Source organism: Callithrix jacchus, chromosome 3, assembly GCF_049354715.1.
Source record: "Callithrix jacchus isolate 240 chromosome 3, calJac240_pri, whole genome shotgun sequence".
Taxonomy (NCBI): domain Eukaryota; kingdom Metazoa; phylum Chordata; class Mammalia; order Primates; family Cebidae; genus Callithrix; species Callithrix jacchus.
Window position 1 is genome coordinate 108,915,870 of NC_133504.1, and position 12,650 is coordinate 108,928,519.

At 39.6% G+C, this 12,650-nt stretch overlaps 1 protein-coding gene across 31 annotated transcripts in view; it reads left to right on the top strand.

Moving 5' to 3' along the window:
• The window catches only part of FAM13A (family with sequence similarity 13 member A), a 425,230-nt gene that overhangs the window by 398,623 nt on the left and 13,957 nt on the right, over positions 1-12,650 (top strand). For all 31 annotated transcript variants that reach the window (XM_078366841.1, XM_078366843.1, XM_078366849.1 and 28 more), the window contains 5 exons: positions 2,637-2,850; positions 3,342-3,480; positions 4,221-4,302; positions 5,077-5,297; positions 5,922-6,005. In XM_078366841.1, the coding sequence (XP_078222967.1) occupies positions 2,637-2,850; positions 3,342-3,480; positions 4,221-4,302; positions 5,077-5,297; positions 5,922-6,005 (740 nt within the window). The remainder of the gene's footprint in view (positions 1-2,636; positions 2,851-3,341; positions 3,481-4,220; positions 4,303-5,076; positions 5,298-5,921; positions 6,006-12,650) is intronic.

Sequence of the window (12,650 nt, forward strand, 5' to 3'; positions counted from 1 at the left end):
TAGAATAACAGAAAAGAGAGAAAAGAGGATTATGTAAGCATTTTGTGTTGTACCATGAGAAACCTTTCACTTCTGTTCTACGTGCAGACTAATGATGAAATGTACCTATTTATTAAGGTTGAAATTCATATAGTCTTACATTTCTTATTTTAAAATTAGTGAATTCATTCACCCTAACTATATGCTTTGGGAGAAAATGTCATGGCAAGCTGGAATTGCTGCAGCTGTGTATTTCCTGTACACCACTGGAGACACTAGGAAAAGGACACATTTGATCTCCTGGTCAGTGAAGCAACCAGTCAAGAATAAAGCCACAAAATAAAGCTGTGTTAACAAACAAGAAAACTGATGGACAGCCCGCTCCTTAGCCACAGAGCATCAAAGCATGATTATTCAATAGTTCCATGATTAGCATTTCATAGTGAAGTCAAGATCGCAGTTTATCTTATCACACACTCTTAAAATAAAATTTTTTATATACACAGAGACCACCTGGTTGAAAACTTACAGATTAGTTGTAACATTTTTAAGGAGATATTCTGCTAGATTCTAACACATTAAAGAGCTTCAGGATGTAAGGTAACACCTTTTAAACTAAGTTTTTCTGAGTAGAGATGTCAAACTAAGCAGCACACCCATATGCCAATATCAACATCAGACTTTGCTTTGCCAAAGCTCTCTGTCCCGAGAAAAGCGTCGTGCCCTGCCCCCAGTTGCTTCGCTCCTTCGCCTGCCTGTGGTGAGCTTACTGCCTGCTGCATTACTGTTCAAGCCATCTTAACCCTTTCCCTCTCCTGGGATTTAGTCCTAATTACTTCTGCCTTATGAAATATCATGACAGTTTAATAGTTCCATTTTCTGCAGCTGACATGTTTTATTTTTTCTAGGGGTTGCTTTCCAGCCCTGCTCTCCTTACCTCGCCTCTCAGTCCATTTTTTATTCTTCCATGTTGGTGGTTCTGAGGTGGTTCTGACCTACCACTTAGGAGGAGCAGACTGATAGTGTTAGTACAAATGATAAAACACCTCCTGTTCGTCTCTGGCTTTAGCCACACACATCTACCAGCATGTTCTCTGCCACTTCTTGAACCTCAACAGATAAGAATCAGTCTTTAACACTGCTTTCATTTCTGAAAATATTTGTATTTTTGTCTGCGTTTCCAGATAACCCAGTTCTCTTTACATTTTGACAACCTGTGGACCTCATTTCATATAAGGTTAATTTTTTTAATGAATGTGCTTATCTTCCCTATTATACTGTGAGGTCTACAGAAATCTCAGAAAGTTGCCACTTGTAGAAGCACTTGGCACATTCTAAGTTGAAGCACTGCTCTGGAAGTCAGGAGACCTAGCTTCTAGTCCCAACTCCTGGGGTTTCCGTTTTCTTATCTGTCATCTGCTGGGTTGGATCAATCGTCCTCAAGCCTGGCTGCTTTTAAACTCATGCGTGTGTGAGGGGCACGTACGTGGGCCCTCACCTAAATATGGTTGACTTGGATGATGTGAAGACCTGTGTGCTCGCAGTCGTTTATGTTTCCCTGTGTGACTTTAATGTGCGGCCAGGATTGAGAAATCACAAGATTAGCTGAGGTATGAAGTCACACCCAGCTGTAAGTCTATGGTTGTAATATCTTTTTAAATAGAATCTTGAATAAGCAGTTATTTAAGATAGTTTCTGCACATTTTATAGTATGACAGAGGAGCAACTGTTCTGTGATTCAAAGTCTAGGAATCCTAGAAGGTAAGATCATGGCTGAATTCCAGCCTTGTGTAAACACAGTAATCTACAAGTAACTTTAAAGCATAACTCATTTTATAATGCAAACATTACAAACGAAATATGTTATATCTTCTGACATCTCCTTTTTAAATCTTTTAGATGGGATTTTTTTTTTATGAGGAAAGGAACCCATTGAGGTCAGTCTTGCAGTAAATAGAAATAAACAGTTGCCCTCTTCCCTCCCTAAATGACAGATCAAGATTTCGTGCTGAGTATGTTACTTTTTTGTAGCAGAATATCTAAACTGATTTGTACAGATTTGTCCTTTGTAAGGTGTTCTTTTTCCTCTGTTGGCTAATTTATGTATGCATCTCACTATAACTGGAGTCTTGAGCAGCTTCTGAAATTTCAAGCACAAAGCATGCATCTTAAATGTGCTAATCCCAACACGCTAAACAGAAGCACACAAAACAGCTTACTGGATGACCTCAAGGGAAGTTATCAACTCCTAAATACATAGGCTCTCTCAAGATTGATGTGGTTCCTTAGCTTTCCTCCTCAGTTGTTCAGTAAAAGATGTACAGCCGTGATGCCAAATATCTTCCCGCCAACACATTTTCTTTTCAATGATGCCATCAAGTGGAAGAGTTTTTATCACTGATCTACTGGGCTTCCCCGCTTCAAGGCTGCTCCTCAGGGTAGCCCTAGCAAATTCTCTTTGGAACAAGTGAGAATGGAGATGAAAGGTAGTTGATAGCTGTCAGAAATATTGGTGCTTTCAGTTGGGTCGTTAGTCTGGACCTTAGCTGTAAAATACAAAACAATTCAATGGGCAGCTTCCTAAAGCATCTGGAAAGCCTGGGAAACACTTGTGCTTTGGAGAACAACCCTGACCTCTTACTGCTCTCATTTTGCAGAGCCTATCCCTGCTTTCTCCTCCTGGCAGCGGGAGAACAGTGACTCTGATGAAGCCCGCCTCTCACCGCAGGCCGGGCGCCTGATCCGTCAGCTGCTGGACGAAGACAGCGACCCCATGCTCTCTCCTCGATTCTATGCTTATGGGCAAAGCAGGCAATACCTGGATGACACAGAAGTGCCTCCTTCCCCACCAAACGCCCATTCTTTCATGAGGTATGTTTCTCTGTATTGCTGAGAGGCAAATTCATCACCCCACAGCATCGGAAAAGATAAGAATGGCGCTGATGGCAGATGATTTTTTTTTAATTAAGTCGTGAGCCTGTGGAGGAACATATTTGAAATTCTCCATCCTGGTACACGGGCTGTGTACCAATCACATATTGAATTTTCTTAGCCTCACCTTTCCCAAGTGCTCTCCAATTCAACTGCTTTAGGCCCACAGGAAAGGTTGACATTCAGTCCTAGCCCTGCTAATTGTAAATATGAGTGAGAAAAGGCTAGATGTACTTAACAGGCGGGACATTCCGAGCTCAAATGGATCAGTCAGCTGTCTTCTATTCAAGAGGAAAGAGGTTGTTTTGCCTCTACCCTACGCCCCCCGCAACACACAGCCACATGCCACATAGTGTCCCACTTCCCCAGGGTCCCTCTCAACAAGCAGTAACTGCTCCCAGGAAAACTGACCCAAGTCGTACTCTTCCCAGGCGGCGAAGCTCCTCTCTGGGGTCCTACGATGATGAGCAGGAGGACCTGACACCCGCCCAACTCACACGAAGGATTCAGAGCCTTAAAAAGAAGATCCGGAAGTTTGAAGATAGATTTGAAGAAGAGAAGAAGTACAGAGTAAGTGTCCCCTCACACTGTTCTTTTCACCTCCTCCTTTCCCTGGACATGCCAGGGTTTCAGCAACTCAAAGAAACGACAAAAGGTTGAGAGAGACTTCTAGGAAATCTTACAACAAAAAGGCAGTAAACCCTGGATCGTACACCCTGATAAATGCCAGTCCTTATGTATCAGCATTTTTCTTGCACAGCTGTATTCTTACAAAAACAATGAAAGCTTAAGTCTACATTTTTAAATTAATCAGTAAGCAGGAACCATGAAAATTGTGGAATGAAATCTTTTGTTTGACCAAAATTTAATTTAATAACATATTCTGAAATCTCTTTAGTACTGAACTCATTCTGCTCTCAGCTCTGTACCCAGCATTTCCCACAAGAGTGGCAGAAAGGTATTTTTCATAACGGTTGCAGGACAAAACATCATATACTCCTCTGTTTTCTACCCTGTTAGCCTTATAGGTTGAACCCTACAAATAATGGCAAGGGGATCATGGACCTTTACAGAAGTCCCTGAGCATAAAGATGCAGTATTTTGCCTCTGACGAATTCTTTGAAAGCTTCAAAATAACCAAATGTGAAAAAGGATAATGGAATTACACTTGTGATGATTGGTCATGGTTAATTTTTTATTCTGATGGGGCTCAACTTTCCCTTCCTATTTAAAACAAAAATGATCATCAAACGTTTCTTCTTTTTCTTGCTCTAGTTCCAAAGCATTTACTCTAGACTTCCTTTTCTCAGCCTTCCCACAGTGACAAAGCAGCCAATCCAGAGGTTCTGAAATGGACAAATGACCTTGCTAAATTCCGGAGACAACTTAAAGGTGGGTAAAGTTCTGGAGCTGTGGCTTCTGTATAACAAGCTAGGTGCAGAATCTCTCACCTCCACTCCCGCTGAGTGTCACTGCTAAGGTGTTCCAGGGTCCTTAAAGATGCTTCCCAGCACTCTCAGCTACTCAGAGTGACCACTTCCCCGGGTCTTCACATGATCTCAGTCATAGGGCAACCAGATCAGCTAAGAGGCGAATTCTGCATCATTTCTTCATTTCCCTAGATCACTAATAGAAGGATAATGGTTTCAAGTCAACCTCTCTCAAACACCTGTTTAATCCAAGTCTCCATTTGCCATGGTGGTAGGAGCAAACAGATGGACACAGAGATGAATCTGCAAAGGGTTTGGCCCCCATCCCTCAAAGATATTCCCATCTTTTCAGAGATAGAGTCATGTAAACAACTAAATAGAATACAAAGTTAGACGAGTTTCAGAATGAGGTATGTAAGTCATATAGAAGAGGTTGGCCAGTGGTTGGTCATTAGATCAGTAAATACCTTTAAACACGGAATAAGGAAGGATGTCACATTCTGAGAATGGCTAAAGCATTCTCAGCAATTAGTGTTAGAAAAACATTCCTCATAATCAAGACATTGCCATTATCTCAGGTTTTACATAATAACTCAAGGATTTCTACTGATACTGTAACCAGATACTCTCTGAACAAAGACAGAACTATTAAGTTATTGATACCACAAAAAAAAACAATTTATGTTGGGCAGACATCACATCTCATATATCTCTACCCCCAAATCTTCTCAAATAGAGTCAAAACTAAAGATATCTGAAGAGGACCTAACTCCCAGAATGCGGCAGCGCAGCAACACACTCCCCAAGAGTTTTGGTTCCCAACTTGAGAAAGAAGATGAGAAGAAGCAGGAGCTGGCAGATAAAGCAATAAAGCCCAGTGTTGAAGCCACACTGGAATCTATACAGAGGAAGCTCCAGGAGAAGCGAGCGGAAAGCAGCCGTCCTGAGGACATAAAGGTGCGGTGATTCTGTGAAGTCGTAGCCCTGAGCCATTGCAGGCAATGTGGTGGAGACACAGGGCACATGCCACGTGAATCCCAGTGGGAAGTTGATGCTTTGTTAAGCCTTCCAGGCTCTTAAGTGTCTAGAGAAGCCGATGAAACAACGGCAGAGTAGGTTAACTGTGGGTGCTTTGGTTTTTGACCACAGATTGAAAACAAAACTCTATTGTATAGATCACAGAATGAACCTGTTTAGGTTAATAGCTGGTTGGTGACTCTCTGAGGTGGAAGGATTAGATACAAACCTTTGGGACCATGTAACCTAGAATCGTCATCATTGCTTGGGCCATTAAGCTAAGCCCCATGTGCCTCACGGCCCTGCTTACCTCAGTATTCACCGCACCTTTGCTGCCGTGTGGGAGATCCAAGTGGCTGATGATGATTCTGCTGTGCTGGCCATGTTTTTCCCAAGAGCTCAGGAATAGCCCATTTCTAAATGAACTTTGGATAGAGCTAGGGAGGGCTGTTAAATGAGGATTCTTTTTAGCCTTGCTTTAGTAATTTAAGTAAAAAAGTTGGAATGTTCACAAACATTTTCTTCTCTTTCAATTCTCTATTCTCTATCCCTGTGTTTATACAGGATATGACCAAAGACCAGATTGCTAATGAGAAAGTGGCTCTGCAGAAGGCTCTGTTATATTATGAAAGCATTCATGGACGGCCGGTATGTGATGTGGTGGATTTTCTCATTGGGGTCAATTATCTGGCTTTAGAAGTAGATTTTCTATGTTCAGTATCTTGCAAATGGGGTTCCCTAATGTTTGCTTTCTTTACTTTTAGGATTTATAAAGGAGGTTACTATATATGTACACCACAACTAAGCTTTCTAAAGGCTTAGCCGATAAAGTTTCCAGCTAGTACATGCTGTACTTAATTGGGCTTAGTGAAAAAATTTGCTTGCAACTAAATTTAGTCATTAATGTACTGCTTCAAGGAAAGAATGGTGGACAGGCCAGGGGTCATGTGGACAGAGTATAGGGCATAGAGAGCCCTGGAGTTAGAAGACTTCCCTGTCCCTAGGTCTCCCCCATAAGCTGTGACTGATTGTAGGCTTTCTCATCCATAAAATGAAAGGTGTTAAACTACAATGATCTGTGCTAAAATTCAATCTCTCTGCAATGCAGCACAACTAGTGTTTGTCTATAATCAAGTTCCAGCTGCCATTCAGAACTAAAGTGTGAGGAATCCAAAATATGGCTTTGCCTTTTCTTAACCAGGGGAAGCATTTGAGGTGGCTTGCTATTCAGCAAGCATTGACTGAATGTTTGTTGTTAGCTGTGGGGGAGACAGTAGCATGATAGGGTTCTGCTGTCTTCCTTTAAGAACCTTTCGTCAGACATCCTTCTTGTCAGTTGCTCTTAAACCTTTTCTTCATAATGTTGTCAGGGACCTAACAAACAAATTATTAAAAGCAAGTGTGAGGAAGCATGAAGTCAAGTTCACTGATTATTTTTATATAGCCAAAATGTATAGATCTCTTTTTCAGTCTTGGCCATGACTATATAATGATAGTCTTTTCATCTACAATATGCTCTTTTAAATATAGACTGTTCCAGGATAATTCACTAGACTCTAAGGTGTTGGCGGAGTGGGGTAAAGATTCCAGGCTTTGTTCACCTAGTGGTGACCCCAGTTCTTAGTGTCTAACACAAGACCTGACACATGACACAGACTTGGTGGCATTTTAGTTCTGAATTTATCAGGTTTAAATGTAAAAAAAAAAAAAAAAAATGCTGGCTCTGATGATGATTTATTCTGCTGGCCTGTCCCTGCAATGGAAAAATACTGACACTCTGGGATCATGTTCATGTTTCAGCCAAGCTTTGTTTGTGATTTTTTAAAAGGCATTGAACCAAATAGTAAATGCTGTAAAGTTCAGATACGTTGTGAAACTTTCTCCTTCTCCACTGGAATATTCAAAACATGTAGAGCGAGAAGTGAACCTCTTAACCTCTTTTATGAGAGAGATGCCCCTTTTCCACAATAGGCTCAGAACCCTAAAGTATCCATCTCTGTGTAGCCATCTGGCAGGCCTCATGAAAAAGGTGTGTTTTCCTTCTTTAACATTTCTTCTTTTCCTTCTGTGGATTTGAGCTATGACATTGATAGACACCTTTGAGGACTTCCTTGCCCAAGTCCCTTAAGAGCTCACAGCCGTATTCTACACAGACTTCACTTTGCTGCCAGCTGAGTAGTTTGTGTGCTATAGTATTTGTTGCTCTGAGTTGGGAACAGATTCTCTCATTCAGCCTGGACTGGGTCAGTACACAGACACTGTGAGTGGTAGAATCAGCAGACCCAGATTCAAAACTCAGCCCCACTGAGATTAGATCTGTGACACTGGGCTGCTTAGATAACCTCTCTGAGCCTTGGTGCTTGTCTATATAATAGAAATCTGTTATAGATTACCAAGGATATTAAATGATGTTACAGAACACACACAGATGTTTATCTGTATATATTTACTTGTATGATGTCTGCCACAGAGTAAGTGGGGTGGGGTGGCTTTTACTGGCTTTGCACAGTTGATGATAATTTTCACTTCTGTTACAATTACATGCTCTGCTTTCTGTGGCCTCCTTCTGATTAAATGGTTAAATTAGGTGAAAGAATGTGCATTTCATAGCCCTCTTATCATTAAGAATATGAACTATTATTCCTGGCCCTGCCTTATTATTCTCTGGTCTTTCATCACTCTTTCAGGTGGGTCTGAATTCTAGCATCTCATAGAGTGAGGAATAAATGCTCTAGGAAATTTGAGTGTCATTCATTTCTGGTCTAGGGCCAAACTCTCTGCCTCTCTTTGGAACACAATGCCCCAACCTCCTCAGAAAAAGCAGAGTTCATTTGATATCTGGCCAGTTCAAAAACAATCAGAGAATAAACTTTTACTTCTTAGATTTGTGGTGTTATCATGGACCCTGGAGAGTAACTACCATGCGGATAACACCCTTCTTAGAAGAAAATACATGTACTTCCAGAGTTAAACTGTTGTTCCAATCCCCAATTTTTTAGAAAAGCAGGTGCTTAGAATTCAATGATTTTTTGCTGAGTCTACAGATACTGACTTGAAAGGGCACTAACTACCAAAATCTCAGGCCAAAACAATAATCAGCTGCTTCTGTACATTTTTAGCAAAGCTGTTTGCTGTATCAGGGCACTCTGCAGACTGGCACATATGTAAAAACAAAAACTCATTTATATACAGGCATATAATTTCCTATTATTATTAAAGTGGGTCCTTTTCAATATTTAAGAATCTTCTCATCAAATGACCATGTCACAGAAGTGCCATAAATAACTTCATGTCACTGTATTACTGTCTGTGTTTCCACTATTTGACAATAAACATAGGAGAGAATGGGTTACCTGATCAGAGCTTCTGGTTCTTCCTCAATGGAGTATTTTAGTCTTGTATTTTTAAACCTTGAGGACCCTAAACACAGCCATGTTCAAATTTAAATGCAAATTCTGAAGGTATTTATAGTCTCCTTTGGTTAACTGCTGTTTTGGATTTTCTGATCTTTATACAGACAGCCTTCTATGATTACGTGATAACAAAAGAGAGTTGACATTTTTCAAATTAATGGGCCGAGAATGCAACAGTTACAAGAATCCATCTCATTTTGTCTTCTCCTTCTAGCAGTTTGATGATTCAGAGGTATACCCCTCACATACAAACTCAAACTACTTCTTGTTTTATTAAGGAGAGTTTGAGGCTGCATAGTTTCTTGTCTGTGACATAATTTTTCACAAATTGTGCTTCTATGACACTGTTCATAGCACAGATTTTTGTACATTCAATATAGGCAAATTCTCCGCTTGGAAGGCAGAATTCTCTATTATGAAGACAACTTAGCCAAATCCTATTAGAGAATAATGCTACATCTCTTCTGTATTGACTGAGCTGTATTGATTATGCTGTATTGATGCGCTATTGATTGAGCATCCCAAGTCCAAACATCATCACAGTTAAAGATCCTACTTCTTATTTGTGAAAGAAAACTGAACTCTGAAAGTCCATAAACCTGCGATCTTGACCCAGCTCTGTGGCCTTGAGCAAATTATTACCCTCTCTGGTACTTAATTTTATCACCTAAAAAATAAGACTTTACTAGCTATTAATATTTCATAGTTCTAATTTTTCTTTATCTTCAAAGTAAATATGTCCATCATTTTACCTTTCAGCTTTGTGGTTTTGACCAGGTAACAGCAACTAAACTGATGTTCAGTAGGGAAGTTTTACTTGAGGCTAAGACCAAAACCATCACAAAAGATAAAGACAGACCAGCTGCCTAATCAAGGCATTATGATTTCTGTTCAAGACTTGCCATTAATTAAATGTGGATAATTATCAGCTAGCATTCCCTTTATGTTTTGAAATACCTGAAACTTACGGGGCAACCAAGTAGGGTAGTAAGAGATCAGTAAATGACAATTTCTTTGAATCCTAAGGAAAGACAGAGTGGAAGTGCTGCCTTCTCCCTTTAGATCTTCACATCTAGATATTTATGTTTTTTGACTTGCGTGCAAAAATGCATCTTAATGATAACCCTAGTTCCACATATTGGAATACCATTCAGCAGTATCACTTTAAATAAAGTTTGGAGCCAAAGGAGTCAAAGTACTTTGAAGAGATAATATACTACATGCCTGGCCCAAAGTCATTTCCAAGCAATTAGGAGGCATACAGATTTTCTAATTTGAATTCTGCAATTTACCATTCAGGAAACTGAGGTGAAGAGGTCAGTAGCTCATTCAGAGCCCTGTTCTTGGTGGGCAGCAGAATCTCTGAGCAGCTGATGAGTGAAGAATAGAGATGTCAAGTTGAAAAAAGTATTCCTGTGGTCAATTTAATAGCTCTTTTTTGCCAGTTCAACCAAGGTCCTGCTTTGTTCATATGCTATTGGTTAAATTTTGACTGTACTCACAAGCCAAGCACTGATCACTATTATGATGGTTAAAAGTTGCAGTAATTTTTAGTATTACTGAGCCTTTGGCTTTAAATATATATCATGAAAATGATTATGATAAAAAGTAGTTGTTCTTACCTTTATCTTACCACAGACTTAAAGGTCTTCAGTATTTTTGGTGCTTCTGTTAAATGACAGTGGTTTGGTAGAATCATGAGTTTTAACTCTCTATAGTCAAAAAAACACTGGATTTTATCAGGTCACCCACAGATGATTAGTTCCTGGGGGTCACTAATTGAAAACATGAGCAATTTGTAGAAAATCTAGATATCAATGTCATGAGCCAAAGAATTAAGCCAGTGATCTTCCTCATCTACTCCAAGTAGAAAACTTTTGTTTTTGAACAAGATTAAGAAAGGAGATTTGGTTTCTGTCAAATATGTCAGAGCTGGTTGGTTTTACCTGCTAAGTCTTCTGCTATAGTCCAAAGATGTTGCTGCCAAATAACTAGTAATGGATGCTTGTTCGCAGTCGGGATGCTGGCTGCTTCCTGTTTCTATTTTTGTATGCCTTTGGTTCCTCAACTGTCTTATTGTTTATCTTGCACACTCTATTTCAGCATGTGTATTAGGAGGTACCTTAGTCTCATCTGCAGCATATTATATATCTTGTGTTTATAAAATTATTGCATGTGTCCCAGTCCTAAATTCTGTCATTTTACATATGACATTGTACAAATCATTTCATTTCTGTTCCTTATACTCATTTGTGGCTATCGTTGCACTGTTGTTGAAGTACCGGTTGAGTATCCCTTATATAAAATGCTTGAGACCAGAAGTGTTTCGGATTTTGGATTTTTTCAGATTGTAGAATATTTGCATTATACTAATTGAGCATCCCAAATCCAAAAATCTGAAATTCAGAATGTTCCAATGAACATTTCGTTTTGGTATCATGTCAGTGCTCAAAAAGTTTCAGATTTTGGATTTTCAGATTTGGGATGCTTAACCCATATAACATAAATACAGAAAAGAGCCCAAATTGTAAACATATGTCTTGATGAAATTTCACAAAGTAAACACACCCAGGTAACCAGCACCCAGAACAAGAAACAAGATGTTGCCGATCCTCCAAAGTCCTTGCTCATGTTCCCTTCCAGTCAGTACCATGACTCAAGGTTCCACAGAGGAAAACCACTATCATCCAACTCTGTGGATTTTTCTTATTTTTGTCCTTTATATAAGTGGAATCTGACAGTATGTTTTGTGTCTGGCATAACTGACTCGGCTTTATCCTTGTGAGATTAATCTACAATGTTGCATATAGCTGTGGTTCATTCATTCTCATTGCTGGGTAGTATTCAATTTGGGGAACATACTTTGTTTATTCTACCATTGATGGGCATATGGGCAGTTTCCAGTTTGGGATTATGGTACCGCCGTGAACATTCTTACAGATGCCTTTTGACGAACTTAAGGCCACCTTTGTTTGGCATATACTTAAGAGTGGAATTGATGGATAGTAAGTTCAGCTTTAGTAGGTACTGCCAGATAGTTTTCCAAAGTGTTTCACTCTTACTAGCAGTAAAGGAGAGTTCCAGATGTTCAACAACCTTGCCAGCACTGGACACAGTCTTTTCATTTCAGCTGTGTGGTAGGTGTGTAGAAGAGTCACCTGTGGTTTGAGCCTGAGTCTTTTTCTGTAAAATAATTTGAGTTCCTTCTAGTTTCGAAAGTCATGGTTTATAAAATTATAAAACTCCTCATGGTATAGTAGATAGTAGAAGCAGGAAAATACCAGTTGCCCTTTAGTTAACTGATAACAGAAGAGCAAGAAATAAAAGGCTATTATTCTTGTTTATCCAAAGCACACTTTCTGTTTATTGCTTTGAGAAAGGAAAATACAAAGGGCAACAAAGGGCAATCCATTTCTGCATAATCCAGAGTCATCTTTGAAGCTGAAGGCTCAAAATAATCTGTAAGAGAAATTGTCAAAGCTAATGCTACTTGCCTTCCTTACCTCTAAAACTCTTGCCTTATTATGTGTGAAATAGTAAGAGAATGCAGGAGACAAACAGCTAACTTGAAACAAAGATACTTCATCTCATTCTGTCATTCCCCATTTAAGTAACCAGTGGGACTGCATCTGTGAATCAGGCACACCTATTTATGTTTGAAATATTTATTCACTCATTTGACTGATATTTATGGAGTATTTCCATGATGTCAGGCACTGAAATAGTTACTAGGGATACAAAAAAGAAACTGCTCTCAAGGGGCTACAGTCTCAAGGAGACACGTGTCAACATATCGCTACAGTAGAGCGTAAAAGCATTTATGAAATTGCAGGGTATGCAAGGGGCAGAGTGTTGACAAAGGAGAGAATGGGTGAATCTC